The sequence below is a fragment of the Protomyctophum parallelum genome (genome assembly GCF_964188405.1).
Source record: "Protomyctophum parallelum genome assembly, chromosome: 6".
NCBI lineage: Eukaryota > Metazoa > Chordata > Actinopteri > Myctophiformes > Myctophidae > Protomyctophum > Protomyctophum parallelum.
In genome coordinates, this window is record NC_139701.1 from 39,969,914 (window position 1) to 39,984,206 (window position 14,293).

A 14,293-nucleotide genomic window follows, 5' to 3' on the forward strand; every position below is an offset into this window, starting at 1 on the left:
CTACTGGATAACAGTTTTTCCTGTGACTAAAATGTCATGGCCCACTTCTTCATAGGTATGTGTTCATTAGTTTTGTGTCGTTTTATTACTCTTTCAATGGACTATACTATACAGTATATGTACACTGAAATGTCTCTTTCTCACTCACCTAAACCCCCTCTCTCTCTGTCTGTCTCTCTCACTCTCTCTGTCTCTCACTCTCTCTGTCTCTCTCTCTCTCTCTCTCTCTCTGTCTCTCTCTCAGGTGAGGTTCATGGGAGTTTGTTGCTATATGAGCCTCCACCTGGGATCAAAGGAGGCGGAGCCATAGAGCATTGGCGCAAAATGGGGGGACAGAAAAAAGAAGACAGAAAACAGGTTGTCCTTCGAAAGGCAAGGCAGACAATGTTTGGAAAAACACACCTATCTGTGATCAGTGGTGCCCGGCATTGATGGCCCAAGTTCACCTGGTTGCAGGTGTTGTTTAACGTCAAAGGACTACGGCAGGAATCCCAACAGGTACTGTAAGTAAGTTACACCATCGAGCATCTGCATCAACGGTTTGTCCTCGTGACGTCGCTGAAAAGGAATAGGTAAGCGCGGTAATTTGTCTTATGGTCCAAACCTGTAGACTCATCAAATTTGTTTGTAGAGGAACAATTTGGATTCCCAGTGCTTTCAGTTATTGTGTGGGATCTTCGACCCCATAACTCGTTTGTTTTGGGTGCCTTATTTCACCTCAGCTGAACTTTATTGTCACATGATGACGTCACAGGTTTACAGGTGTACATTTGGCTGTGTGAAATGTTTTGTCTTACAAGCTCCATCAAATGTACAAGCAATATTTAAATTGGATGTATTATTATTATTATCATTGCTGTTTCAAAAAGGTGGAAAGAGATGGAAAAATAATCACACATGAGCAGTGTAAAATTAATACATGAGGTGCAATTATGCTGTATGTATGAATGAATTAAATTTTTATTTCCGTGTCATGCCACCATATGACACAATACAAAAGAAAAAGAAAACTGACATTAACAATCCTTCCCGTTTATATTATATATTACATCCTGCCTTATAACAGTTACATAACACATACATAAAAATACCTACATTATATGAACAAAATAAGAACAAATAAGAATATCTGTAAGATGTGTAAGACATTTAAAGAGAGTGCTTTGGGGCAGTAAATAAATGGTGCCAGAATGTAAATAAATGGTTTCAGAGCATTTTCTGAATGCTCTTCTCTTCCAGGAACGGCACGTGAAAAAGAGTGTGGTTGATACAGCTCTGTACTGAACAGTATACGGTGTAACTGTCTAGATCCACCCATTCGGACCAAATGGGTGGATTTATTCTTTCTCATCCTTGACTGTTCATCCAAGGACACCATTTAGCTTGAAGAGGTAGGTGCTTTTCAAAAATATGTACTCATTTGGAAATGTAATATTTACTTTTTATAGTGTTTACTTTATGTGACTCGCTTTTCTGTACTTTGAGTATAGTAAAGGGAGTAAATTATTATATATTATATTATTAATATGAATATTATTATTTGGCAAATACATGTTAGAACAAACTTCTCTCCATTAGGTGGCACGGGAATGCCAGTCTTCCTGGAGGCTTTTCAACAAACGTATAATAGGAACAAAATACTATTCCTTAGAGTAAACATAACTACAACAAATTCAGAACACCTGCACTCCCCAGTGGTGGTCCATTAAATACTTTATTAGTCAGAAATGTAAACAGCAGGAGGTACAGTCGGACATTAAGGCTAAAAGGATAACACAAAAAAGTCCTGGGGACATGTACTGCATTAACAGTAGTTAGTCCAAAGTAAAGCTATCAGTGATGGAAACACAGTAAGAGTGAAAGTAGGGACAATCAAATGAAACGTACAGTAAAATACATAAACGGGAATACCAACATTAGTTTGCTAATGGTTACTTTTTACTTATAAGAAGAATAATTTGTTTTAACTGTCCTCTAAAACTCAGGAGCCATCTTGCGGTCCAATTTATATGGGTCACCAGTAAATATCTCCTTTTGTCCTATTATGTTGCCTACATTAAAAAATAATAATACTGGTATATCTATTTCAAACCGTTCTTCTAAAGTGTTTCATAATTAAATGAAAAAATAAATAAATAAAAGTTTAAGAAGTGAAAATAGAGCTAAAAGCTTGTGCCGCATTGTGAGCTTGTACTGTATCAGCTATTTTCACTATTTTGGGTCCTGAGCAAACGTTTAATTTCTCTTTTGGGTCTTGAGCTAAATTGCTTTGAGAACCACAGTTCCAAGTCATATTAACTTTTATAGGGCAGTGGTCAGCCAGTCTCATGTGTGGCTTGAGTGTGTCCCTAACATGTATTTTGTAAATGATTTGTAGAGTAGATTAGAGACTATTAACTTGGTGTTGTGTTGTGTTCTGCAAGTAAGCATGGAAACAATGGAATAAGTGTGTGGGCCTGATTAGAGGGGCTTCAAACATCTTTGTTTTTGTCTTCACATTCTAGAATAACCTCAACAGTCTGAGTTTGAAGTCATCACCACAATGTTCAAAAAAAGCATTACGAACGATGAAGGTATGTCTCTGTCCCATCTCTTTTTCATTCATCCATCCTTCTTTTTACGTCAGGTCAAAATGGGTTAATTCCTCCCCCCCCCCCGATTGTCACTGCTGTTATAGCGGCGCCTACTTGCTCACCTGCCAGCAAGGAGCCAGCCGGGTGTGATGCAGACAGGTGCCAGAGTTCTTGTGCACAGTGCCAGTAGACCGTCAAAGTCAATCCCTGAATATTTCTCACTTATTTTTCTTTACTTTTTTAGAGCTTTCAACCGGGGCTGAAACCTTGCCCATTACATCATAGATTGGCCACATGACTTCCGAGATGACATGAGAGCCACACTGTTTTTAGATCCTGTCTTGTTTTCCCTGTCTTCTCTCTATTTTTAACTCGCTGTCTTTACAGCTTGGGACAGAATTCAGTCTTTATAATAATGTGGTATCGCTCACCCTCAGCAGGCAGGTTCAATAGCTTAGACTACTGTACATTATGTTTCCCTGTTTCTGTTTATCTCACACACATACTATTAGTACAAGGGAATTTCGCATTTCGCTTTTCGAGCAAATGTTGTTAGTCGCCTCCATTAACATGGAGGTCGTGCACTGTCTGTGCAAAATTTGGGTAGTGCACGTGTCACCTTTGACCTAGATTGAAAATGGCTGTTTTAAGGGAGGGATTGAGTTATGCTGGCAGATGCTGCTGGGGTCACTTCTGCCTTCTTGAGGCTCTGAATGGGGGGGTAGGGTATAATAATACTCTCTGAGGAATAGTTAATATGGATACAGTATATGTATACAGACAGACACACTTAACACGCAGAGTCGCAGACACGCGCACGCACACACACACACACACACACACACACACACACACACACACACACACACACACACAGTGGTGGAAAAAGTTTTTAAAAAATTAAGTAAAAGTATCAGTACCGCATTGTAGAAAATTCAAAATTTACTTGAGTAAAAGTACAAAAGTTTTCAAATGTATACAAATGTTTTGAAAATAGCAGATCTACAAGCTCACAATGCATTGTAGATCGATGCATTGTGAGCTTGAAGATCTGCTATTTTCAAATGGCCGAAATGTATGGAGCTGGAATGGAGCTGAATAGAAGTGGTTAGTGGTTACTGTATGATTTCTAATAATAGTATAAATCTACAAAGTAACTAGTAACTAAAGTTTTCAAATAATTGTAGTGGAGTAAAAGTATAATATTTGCCTTGATGTATTGGAGTAGAAGTACTGACAATTGGAAATAATCCAGTAAAGTAAAAATCACACCCATGACAAGTGTACAAATGAAACCAAATGGACCCTTATACGGTTCCACGTGTACACACTCTGTGTTAAATCAACACTAAGGACTTTACTGTGTTGAGCCCGTCTGCTCCAGTCTGTGGAAAACGATACACCAAAACACGGTGTGTCTCCAGGCCCGGCTAACATGACAACATGTCTCTGACAGATCTCACATGGGAGGTGCGAGCCAATGACAGCAACACACACAAACAGAAGAAATCTTTCATGTGTTTCCGCTGGGGCCAACATGCGGTGAGTGATTCACGGCCACGGAGAGCTGGTAACCTAACACCTGTTGGCACATTGATGCACTCCAGAGCGGGCTAACTGATAACACTCATCTCTCCCTTGTGTTTCCCTCCCTCTCCCTCTCTCGTATCTCTTTCATCCTCCATGTTCGTGGGTTGCCAGGACAATGTGGTGCGCAGCTATAAGTACACCTTCCTGACCTTCGTGCCGCTGTCACTATATGAACAATTCCAGCGGTTGGCCAACCTCTACTACCTCTTTTTATTGCTGATCCAGGTTAGATCTCTCTCTCTCTCTCTCTCTCTCTCTCTGTCATTGACTGTTTTTCAACCTTGTTTATCCGTGTGTCCGTCTGTGAACAACGAATCTGGGAACCCATCGGTGCTCCTTTTGTTGTAGAGCTCTTGAGAGATTAGTGAACAGCTAATCTCCAGCACTGTTGGCTTGATCACAGCGAAACTGTACACATACACAGACTGGATGCCAGAGCAGAACCTCTGCCCTGACTTTTTCACTTGGGCCTGTCCTGGAGGACGATTTTTGCAAAACACATTTTCTGACAGAATTCCTACAGAAGTTTGTCCAAATATCACGCACATTGGTACACAGTATCTCTCTAGTCATTAATGAAACGGATCTTTCAGATAGTTCATATTCCATCCTGATTGTCTAAGATTAGCTTCCAAAGTTGCTCCGTTTTGAAAAATGCCTCAAATCCTGAACACAGATAGCAATTTCCATGATATTTAGCTTGCACATTCCCACCAGGCTGAGGTAGAAATGCTACTTGAACATTTTCAATGCTCCATGGTGTCGCCATAACAGGCCAATTCGTGTTTTTACCTATAACTACACCGACCTGTGTAAAACGTAAGCTCACTTCCTAGAGGCCATGGAAAAACCTTTGCCCTGCATTTTTCATATTTGCCTTTTATAGCGCCATCACATTATCTCTATAGTCAAGCGATCAAGACGGATCCATCCGATTTTTCATATTCCATCCTGATTGGCGATTTGGCAAATTCCGAGCATTGCTGGCTGGCCCACATAAACCTGCCTAAAAAACATTTTGCTCTTACTTCATACCAAGGCAGGGCTACCTACTTATTCAGTTGCTTACTCATACCAAGGCTATGTATAGAAGGAACAGACATCTTCTAGTCATGGCATGCACCATTGACACACCTGGGAGGCAAACTGGAGCCTGAAGTTCCATGGAATGCATTGACGTCAATGAGAGCCGGCTGACGGACCAACAATATTTTTAAATGATTGTGACCTTTGTCAGATAATTAAGTAGGTTTCTGACTTGATAGGTTTCTGACTGGGCGGTGTGGGTTGTCATCGCGACAATTGGTTGATAGGCTGTCTATTATTGACAGTCTTGCAATGACAGCTGTTACACCGCTCCGGCTCGGCCAAAGCTGTTGCTTGCCAAGCAGTCGTCTGCCTGTCTGTGCACACTGCACACTATCATTTTATTGGGGTATCTAAAGAGCACAGAGTAACTATGTTTCTGACTCTGCATCATCGTGAGAATTGGTTGAGAGGCTGTCAACGATATACAAATTTGTATATCCTTGGTTCATTATTACCGTTTCATTGATCACATTCACTTGGTGGTCATTTTGGTATTGCGTCATACCAAGGCTATTTACAGAAGGAAGTGAAATCGGGGTGCATAAGTTGGTTAGACGTTCGACAACAGCGTTGCTCTTGACATGCTTTGCTGGTTAAAACTACTTAGTTTAGACTAGCCATTGGTCCGACAAATGACAACCTCAAACCCTAACCTAACCGCAAGCACGGGAGCAGCGCATGTCCGACATGCGGGACGGTTCGGGGGGCGGGTACCGTCCTAAAGTCGGCTCTTTGGTGCTACTGAAAAGTTCTGAGGAGCCGAAATAATTTCGCCACTACAGCGGTATAATCGGAGTATGAATCGGCCCTAATGCTCCGTCGGAATTATGTGCCGATCCCCCCCGTCCTGATTATGAATTGAATAATCTAATGTGTTGTGTTATCTTTTCAGCATTCATTGCTTGCGTATAGGGACGTCTCTGATCATTTGGTTGCCCTACTCTCATATATTTGTGTTACCCCCCCCCCCCCCCCCCCTCCCGAGGAGAGCTGCGTTTCCTCATTCAGGCTACTTTCAGCGTTTGCGAGGACGCACACACGGGTGCACACGTCGGAGCCGCGGAGAGAATTGTTGTTATGCGGGTCGGCTTTGGCACTTTCTGGCACATTTTGTTGCCCCCCCTCTGCGTTTTGCCCTACGAGCAGTGCGTATTGCACGTATACGTAGCGACGGCGCTGCTTACGTAATTGTACTTCCTGCACTGTTCGCAAAAGTACTAGAATCTCGTGCGTCTGAGGCACACTCACATTCTCCGTGCCGCACATGTGTGTCGAGGCTGATCAGAGTGTGTATCTTTGGCCACTGACTGTGTTTTCCATGCTAGGCAGGTTGTGTGTTTATGTTACGTGTTGTTTCTCTGTGAATGTTGTGTGCCCACTGCTCCGTGTTGTTGTTGTTTTCCGTGAACACCGTGTGTCCGTGCCGCTGTCCGTGTATGCCAGCACATCACGGAAAGGGAAACCACGGAGCTGGGTTGAAGACGCAGGGGTCGGGTCGGTGACTTATTGCGGCCACGAATGACGGCCTCTGCATGCTCAGAATGTGTCATGGTCTATGACTTGCCGAACTGAACTGGGCATGAAATGTGCATGGCTGCGTCCTCTCACAACTTGTTACAGTCTCAAATGTAATAATAGATTAATTCAAAAATGTTCTAGCCAAGGCAAACTGGAGCTGGAATTTGATGGAATGCATTGATGTCAATGAAAACCGTCTGGACCAGATTATGAACAAAATATTATTTTACGTCTCCGACCTTTTTCAGATAATGTGTCTTTTTGAGGCTATATTATATATTCAGCTATAGTGTAGATTTTTGTCACACAACACATTAAATGCCAATGACAATGAATGGAGAATTTACATCATATGTAGACGAGTAAATCGTCTATTTTTGTCCTACACAAAGGTTAAATTCCCATTGACAATGAATGGAGAATTTACGTCAGATGTAGACGAGCAAATTGGCCATTTTTGTCCTACACAAAGATTTAATTCTCATTGACAATGAATGGATGACATACGATGATAAGAGCGCCCCTCACTTCACACAGGTGTGATTTATTTCTTTTATACTTTACACTAAACCATCTACAAGACATTTATCTTTTATGTGGTTCCCACCCTTTTTTTAAGATGAAGAGGTCTGTGTCCAAATGCATAAATAGCCTTGACAATGTTTGAGAACCACGTGGTTAAGACAAGTACACACACGTCTGTTCAGGATAGCTTATGTTTGAGGTTTCTGTGGCAACCAATGTTGTGTGTGTGTGTGTGTGTGTGTGTTTGTGTGTGTGTGTGTGTGTGTGTGTGTGTGTGTGTGTGTGTGTGTGTGTGTGTGTGTGTGTGTGTGTGTGTGTGGTTTATTTTGCTAGCTTTACTTCATCATTTCTTCTTCTGTTTTCTACATGAATATAATCACATTATAACCATCCTAACGTTGTTGAAGTGGGACTCATAAAATGTCCCTGGGACTCATCTAAAAGACCATCCCTGCATCCTGGGACTCATTACATTGAAAACCTATTTACATCACTGGTGTGTGTGTGTGTGCGTACGTGCCTGCGTAGGCTATTTGTCACCTAGTGTTTGCAGTTTGCACTCTTGTTTTTATTCTGCAAATAGCATATGTGCAACTTGTGCATGGTGTGTTCCAGAGTATTCCTGTCATCTCAGCTGTCCCCTGGTTTGTAGCAATCATCCCTCTACTCGCTGTCCTGTCAGTGAGAGGACTAAAGGACCTGCTCAATGACCTGGTGAGATTATCACACACACTGTCACACATACACACACACACACACACACACACACACACACACACACACACACACACAACATCCCACACATAACACCCCACACACACATCATCTCTGAGAGATGTATGACAGTGTATGCACACACTCACACATGCTCTTAAATTAGCACTCACTCAATCGCAGGGCCGGCCTGGCGCTGGCGCGCTCAACAACACGGCGTTGTTGAGCGTGCCCTTCTCTCCCCTCTCTCTCTCTCCCCCGTTTCCTCTCCTTCATCGTCCTCATTGACTCCTTGTCCTCTCCTCATTGACAAACCAGTCATCCCAGTAGCATTAATTTTCTCTCCTATCATTAAAGCTTTTCCTTTTTAAATGCAGGCGTGATGTTTTGCATGGAGAATTCTCTGGTTAAGTGCATCACTGAGTTACGGTCGTTAACAGCTTTGGGTGAAACGCTTGCTTGACCCCTCTCTATTGACTAATCATTTAGTGGTGGGTGTAAATCTCCCGGCTGGTGTCACTGTAGAGCCCTGTAATGGCGCTTTCCCCTTTCTCTCCTCTCCAGTTCAACCTTTCATGGCCAACTCCCCCGCAACATACATTTGTGCGCACACATACACACATGCATGTACTGTATGCACACCACCCCCTTGTACGCTCTGTCTATCACTCTTTGTCTCACTCCCTTTTTTCTCCATCCTTGTACCTCTGCTCAATCTATCTCCCTCTTTCTTCAACCTTCTCTCTATCTCTCTCTCTCTCTCTCTCTCTCTCTCTCTCTCTCTCTCTCCATCTCTTTTTTCCAGGCGAGGAGACGCAGTGACAAACAAATTAACACTCGAAAATGTGACATCCTCAGCCCCAAGACTGGGAGGTGAGCCCAAAGGCACTGGCCTATTCTCTCAGGACTCAACTCGACTCCTTTTGAATCAAATCCCTTAATGAGGCGCTAATGAAGTGTGGATGACTGAGTCCCTAGATGGTCACTTTGTGCTTCCATAAGAGGAGGGAGAAAGACAACATGACTGTGAGCTACAGCCATGTAGTGTTAGTGTATAACTTCTGAGAGTATAAAAATGTCACCAAATGAACCCTGTTACAAATGGATACTCTAACAAAGAAAATCACTATTGGGAATCCTTGACCTTTCGTTTAACTTTAATATGCTTGTTTTGATTCATGCTACGCCCGATGAATGAAGAGTAATGATAACACTAATCGCTGTTATAAATACACACATGCATCCTCTCTTGCATGCATATTCAGTATATATGTAACTAGCAAATGATATGGGCTTTTACTATATCAAATTCGTATTGATTGTTCTCATATGTCGGCCCCACCCCTCTCTTCTCATTTGTTGCCGGCTCAGCTTCCGTACAGCAAAATGGAAAGATGTGTGTTTGGGAGATCTGTTGCGGATCCACAAAGATGATGTCATCCCGGTAAGCTGCTCTGGCTTCTGTGTGTACACTAACCCCAGAAGCCAAAAACACCAAAAGGGGTTCCCGTCCTGAATGTGTCTCAACGTGGTGTCTGTATGGGAGCCCCATGGATCCTTCAGGGGGTTCCTTATAAAAAGTGCTGATCTGATCTACAAGCTCACAACGCATTGTGAGCTTGTAGATCGGCTATTTTTGGTGAAGAGGTTTGGTGTAGAGGTAAAAAAATGAAAATGCAAACCAAGTACAGAACCAAATGTCAAGTTAAGTTTTGACGGTAATATGTATAGAAAATATATATTCTGTAAATTAACAAACAAAAATACTCAATTTACACAACACTGATGATAGAGCTGTCAAACAAGTCTATAAAGTTGACTCTACAACACAATTTTATGTAGTGGGGGTCCTTGCTTCATCTCAGCTTGGACTGAAAAACTTTGTATACCCCTGTCCTAATGCATATCAAACTGGTCTCTATTTTAAATGGAAATAGATTGAGAATCATTGAAATACAGCATACAGTGCCACTGAGAAGTGCACAACATCAACATTCAAATACAGTGTGATTGTATAATGTTTGATTAATTCATCCTCTCCCCACTGCGTGGTTTTCTGTTTTGTGCTGTGTCCTATTTCCTCATTTCCAGGCAGACATTCTGCTCCTGTGCAGTTCGGAGGCTCACAGCTTGTGTTATGTGGAGACAGCTGATATTGATGGGTAGGGACATAACGCCAGCCAGTTGAAACCCCAGGAATTGATTGTGAAATTTGATTCACTGCATTAAACACTTTGAATGTCCATGAGCGTCACAGTGGACCCATGAAGAACATGTTTTTGTCTCTTGTCGGGTGGAAACCTCAAATGTCAAAAACTGTTACTTTTCAAGTAGCAGATCTAGTAGCACACACAGTTACTTTTAAAAGCAGGTGCGTAGGCGACAAAATAATACTGTAGATGAGAAGAATCTTAAAAGATCATACCCGCACACTTGCAGGTTCAAGAGAAGTTTAAGAGACCAGCAACGTTTTGGTCATGTAGACTTGAGGAATGTAAGACCACTTTTGCAGAGGTGTGGGTTGTGTAGTTACCTTGACATGATGTACAGTAACTCCAAATGTGGACAAGAAATAAAATATAATTGCTTCAGTGATCATTCAAAATATGTCCGGGTTTTCTTCCAACAAATCAACATGAAGATAACATTTTTATAAAAAAGTAAAACCACATGAGTTTTGGTGATGTCAATGAGGAGCATATTTTGAATGATCAATTTCTAATCACTGGAGCAATTATTTGTTATTGCTTGTCCACATTTGGAGTTACATCATGGCAAGGTAATTACACAACCCAAACCTCTACAAAAAGTTGTCTTACCCTTTAAGATTATTCTCACCAAAAGTGAGAAGATCAGTTTGCTACTTTGTGTGACGCCGTAGTATGATCAAGTAGGGCGTTAATATACAAAAAAAAAACACAAAGTTGGCAATGAAAAACATGGAAATGAGCGGTTTCTGCTTGACGGCAACGTATTCTATTTACCTGCCATGCACCAGGGCTGTTTTGCATTGTCTGCTTTTGTTTCCAATTGTACTGTATACAGGAAGAGCGTATAGGTAGTGGCACCTAGGAAAAGTGGACACCTCAATATTAATATTATTACTATTATTATTGTTTTATGTACAAAATAAATAGATACAGAATTTGAGAAGTGGCTATGGAGAAATTTACTAAAGATAAACTAATACATAGATTTTATTTTACCACCCCTAAACTCAATAGAATGGGCCTACCTACGTGGACATTTTTGCATGCAATTTGGAAGTGAAATCAGTCTACTCTACTCGTTCTTCTCTTATGTAGAATATATAGGGAAGTATTTGGACATTGTTACCAGTTTCACCAAGACTGTGTCTTTTGGGGGATCAAACACAAATATCTGGTGTATCAAAGTATAATTTTGCAGTCATAAAGGTATGGGTGGTCACTTATGGAAGAGCACGTACTCTCCAGATCGAAGATATGGTATAAATAGTGTCATACGGATGTTAGCAAGATTAAATAATAATGAGGGGGTGAAATGGACATGTGTCTGCTTTTTTGCTTATAGTTGGCCTGTAAGGATATTACGGATGATAAAAAGAAAACATCTTGTTTGTGCCCAAAATTACTGTTCAAGCATGTTCTAATCAGATAGGCCTATAGCTATAGTTTACATTAGTAAGAAAATCTTCCAAATATAAACTTTTTTGTCTTTGGAAAACATCAAGGTGCCCAATCTCCCTTGGTCCCCACTGCCCACTCTACCGGTTACCATTTCCATCACATGTTTTGCATAGAAGGCTATGAAGTATGGCTACAGTTTGTATTAATTCATTCATGAATTCATTATCTGTACAGAGAGACCAACCTAAAGTACCATCAAGCCCCGACGGCTACGCACGAAGAACTGACCACTCAACCCTCAGAGAAGAGCCTTGCTGCCTTCGATGGTAATGCACTCACAAACTGATAACCTTTTTATGAGATAACCAGTGTGATATAGAAATACTCTGTTACAAGTAAAACGCCTGTATTCAACATTTTACTTAAGTAAACCTATAACATTGGCATCAAAATATATTTACAGTGCCAAAGTGAAAGTACAGATCTTTCAAAATTTGTCAAAAATATTAGCCGATCTACAAGCTCACATTGAGAGTTATAGCCGAAGTATAAAATAGGGCTTTGCTGCGTGTGGACTATAGGCTTTAGTGTTTGCTTCACAACAAGCAAGTCGTTGCTGTTGGGTACAAAGCTCTTATCTCCATATTTGTTATGCCCTATACTTGATCATACTACAGTGTCACACAATGGTATAATAACAAATAACAGATCAGGCTCAAAACGTTCAGTTTTGGAGATACGTATGAGGTTTCCAAGATAGATACAGTAAAAAGTAAACCAATGCAAAGAACAAAAAACTAAAACTAAAATCATCAAATGCAATGAATTCTGCAAACAAATGTTCCTGCCCCATGTAGGCGTTGTGATCTGTGAGCCGCCCAACAGTCGTCTGTACAACTTCAGAGGAGAACTGCACTGGGGAGGACAGAACCTACCGCTGGACAAGGGCCACATCCTGCTGAGAGGAACGACGCTACGCAACACAGCAACCATCTATGGCCTGGCCATTTACCTGGGTACTGCTGGGAATTTGTGAAAAACACGGTTAAAGTTAAGAAGAAGCAAGTTAAACAATCGGTGTCTATTTGGTTCCTAACTGGAAATAATTTAGCTGGTGATGAATCCCTGGAACTCCCATGTTGAGAAGCAGTGGTGTTCAAAGAGGATGGGAAGAGAGATTAGCTGATCTATGCTGCTTATATCCTTGAGCAATTTGTCTTGCCATGCGTTCTGTCCATTCCACCTTCTGAATTAGCCTCCAGTCATTTCAATGACAAATTTGTCTTTTTTGTATTCATGGTACTGCTAATTATGAACAGTACTAACTCTTGTGTCCGCGTCCTAAATGGAGGCCTATGCTAATATCAAGCTGATGGCAGACCGTCCCTCTCCCTTTTGTCCTTTAAGTAATCATTGATCGGATATTACTGGATTGGTGAGAGGTGTCATGGAGCCTACAGCAGTGACCCTTTCAGTTCTGGTAAGGTGGATCAATAGATCAAACGCATGCAGAGAGGGGTTTAATACCAATCATCAGAAGCTGTCTATTGGTGTGACCCCAGTTCAGCCCCATAACTCTAACCCTTATCACATTCACTGACACGGCCTGTTTTGAAGTCTGCATGGCCATGGCTGACATACAATTAAAAGACTCTGAAAAATGATTGTCGTAGGAGGCCTGTAAGTCGGCAGGCTCAATCCCTCTGTCCTTGAGGAGCCCAACGATAAATTCAGACAAAAGGCCAGTACTTTCAGATTTACTTTTCCTGTTGTAACAATCCCTCTTAATAATTTACATATCAAGGTTCAAGGTTGTACTTTATTGTTACATCTTGTGTACAGGTACATAAGAGTAAAACTTATTTTAGTTTGGCTTCCTTACAGACAATGCAGTAGCATAATGATAGCATAACATTCAAACAACAAAACACAGCAAGCACAGCAAACAAATGGATAGAATAAGGGCCGATTCATACTCCTATTTTAGAGCCGAATAAAAGTCGGTTCGGCTCTGTAGAGCCTATAATGTGACGTCATTTGAGGTTCGGGGGGGCGAGCCGAAATCATTTCGGCACTACAGCGCCGAAACAGCGGTAAAATAGGAGTATGAATCGGCCCTAAGAGTGCAAGAAAGAGCATTCAAAGAGTAAAAAGTTAGGTAAACTTTATGTGAACAGCTTCATAGTAGGTTATGTTCCATATATACAACACAATTTAGTTTAAGAAGGTGCAATTTGAGGTTATGTTTCGTAACACAGCAATTTTTGTTTAAAAGGTGCAATTTACAGCCTGATAGAGCAAGGGGGGGGGGGGGTTCTTATCAGGTCCCCATTGGCAGTGATCTGTACTTGGGCCCCTCTTTTTATCCCCTCTAGACAAATCTCATCTCCGAAAATATCCGATCTACAAGCTCACAACGTGTCTCATTGTGATGCATTGGGAGCTCGTAGATTTGCCTATTTTCACTGAACATTTGCCAATTATATGCCCAGAAGAGGAAATTAGTATAGAGATTGCATCAATGAAATAACAACATAATAAGTACAGTAAATTTACTCTCTTTTAGGCGCCGACAGCAAAATCTTCAAGAACGGTGGCAAACTGAGATTGAAACGGACACAAGTTGAACAGATTCTCAACAGAACAGTAATTGGGGTGAGTGAGGACATGCAAAAT

General features: G+C 41.3%; 1 protein-coding gene across 1 annotated transcript in view; it reads left to right on the forward strand.

Annotated features, from left to right (window-relative positions):
* The first annotated feature begins 445 nt into the window (after positions 1-445).
* The window catches only part of atp8b3 (ATPase phospholipid transporting 8B3), a 28,072-nt gene continuing 14,224 nt past the window's right edge, over positions 446-14,293 (forward strand). Inside the window, exons 1-12 of the mRNA XM_083766497.1 lie at positions 446-572; positions 1,240-1,391; positions 2,505-2,573; positions 4,030-4,115; positions 4,275-4,388; positions 7,911-8,009; positions 8,815-8,882; positions 9,381-9,453; positions 10,101-10,171; positions 11,852-11,943; positions 12,475-12,633; positions 14,184-14,272. Of these exons, the coding sequence (XP_083622623.1) occupies positions 2,543-2,573; positions 4,030-4,115; positions 4,275-4,388; positions 7,911-8,009; positions 8,815-8,882; positions 9,381-9,453; positions 10,101-10,171; positions 11,852-11,943; positions 12,475-12,633; positions 14,184-14,272 (882 nt within the window). The 5' untranslated portion in view covers positions 446-572; positions 1,240-1,391; positions 2,505-2,542. The remainder of the gene's footprint in view (positions 573-1,239; positions 1,392-2,504; positions 2,574-4,029; positions 4,116-4,274; positions 4,389-7,910; positions 8,010-8,814; positions 8,883-9,380; positions 9,454-10,100; positions 10,172-11,851; positions 11,944-12,474; positions 12,634-14,183; positions 14,273-14,293) is intronic.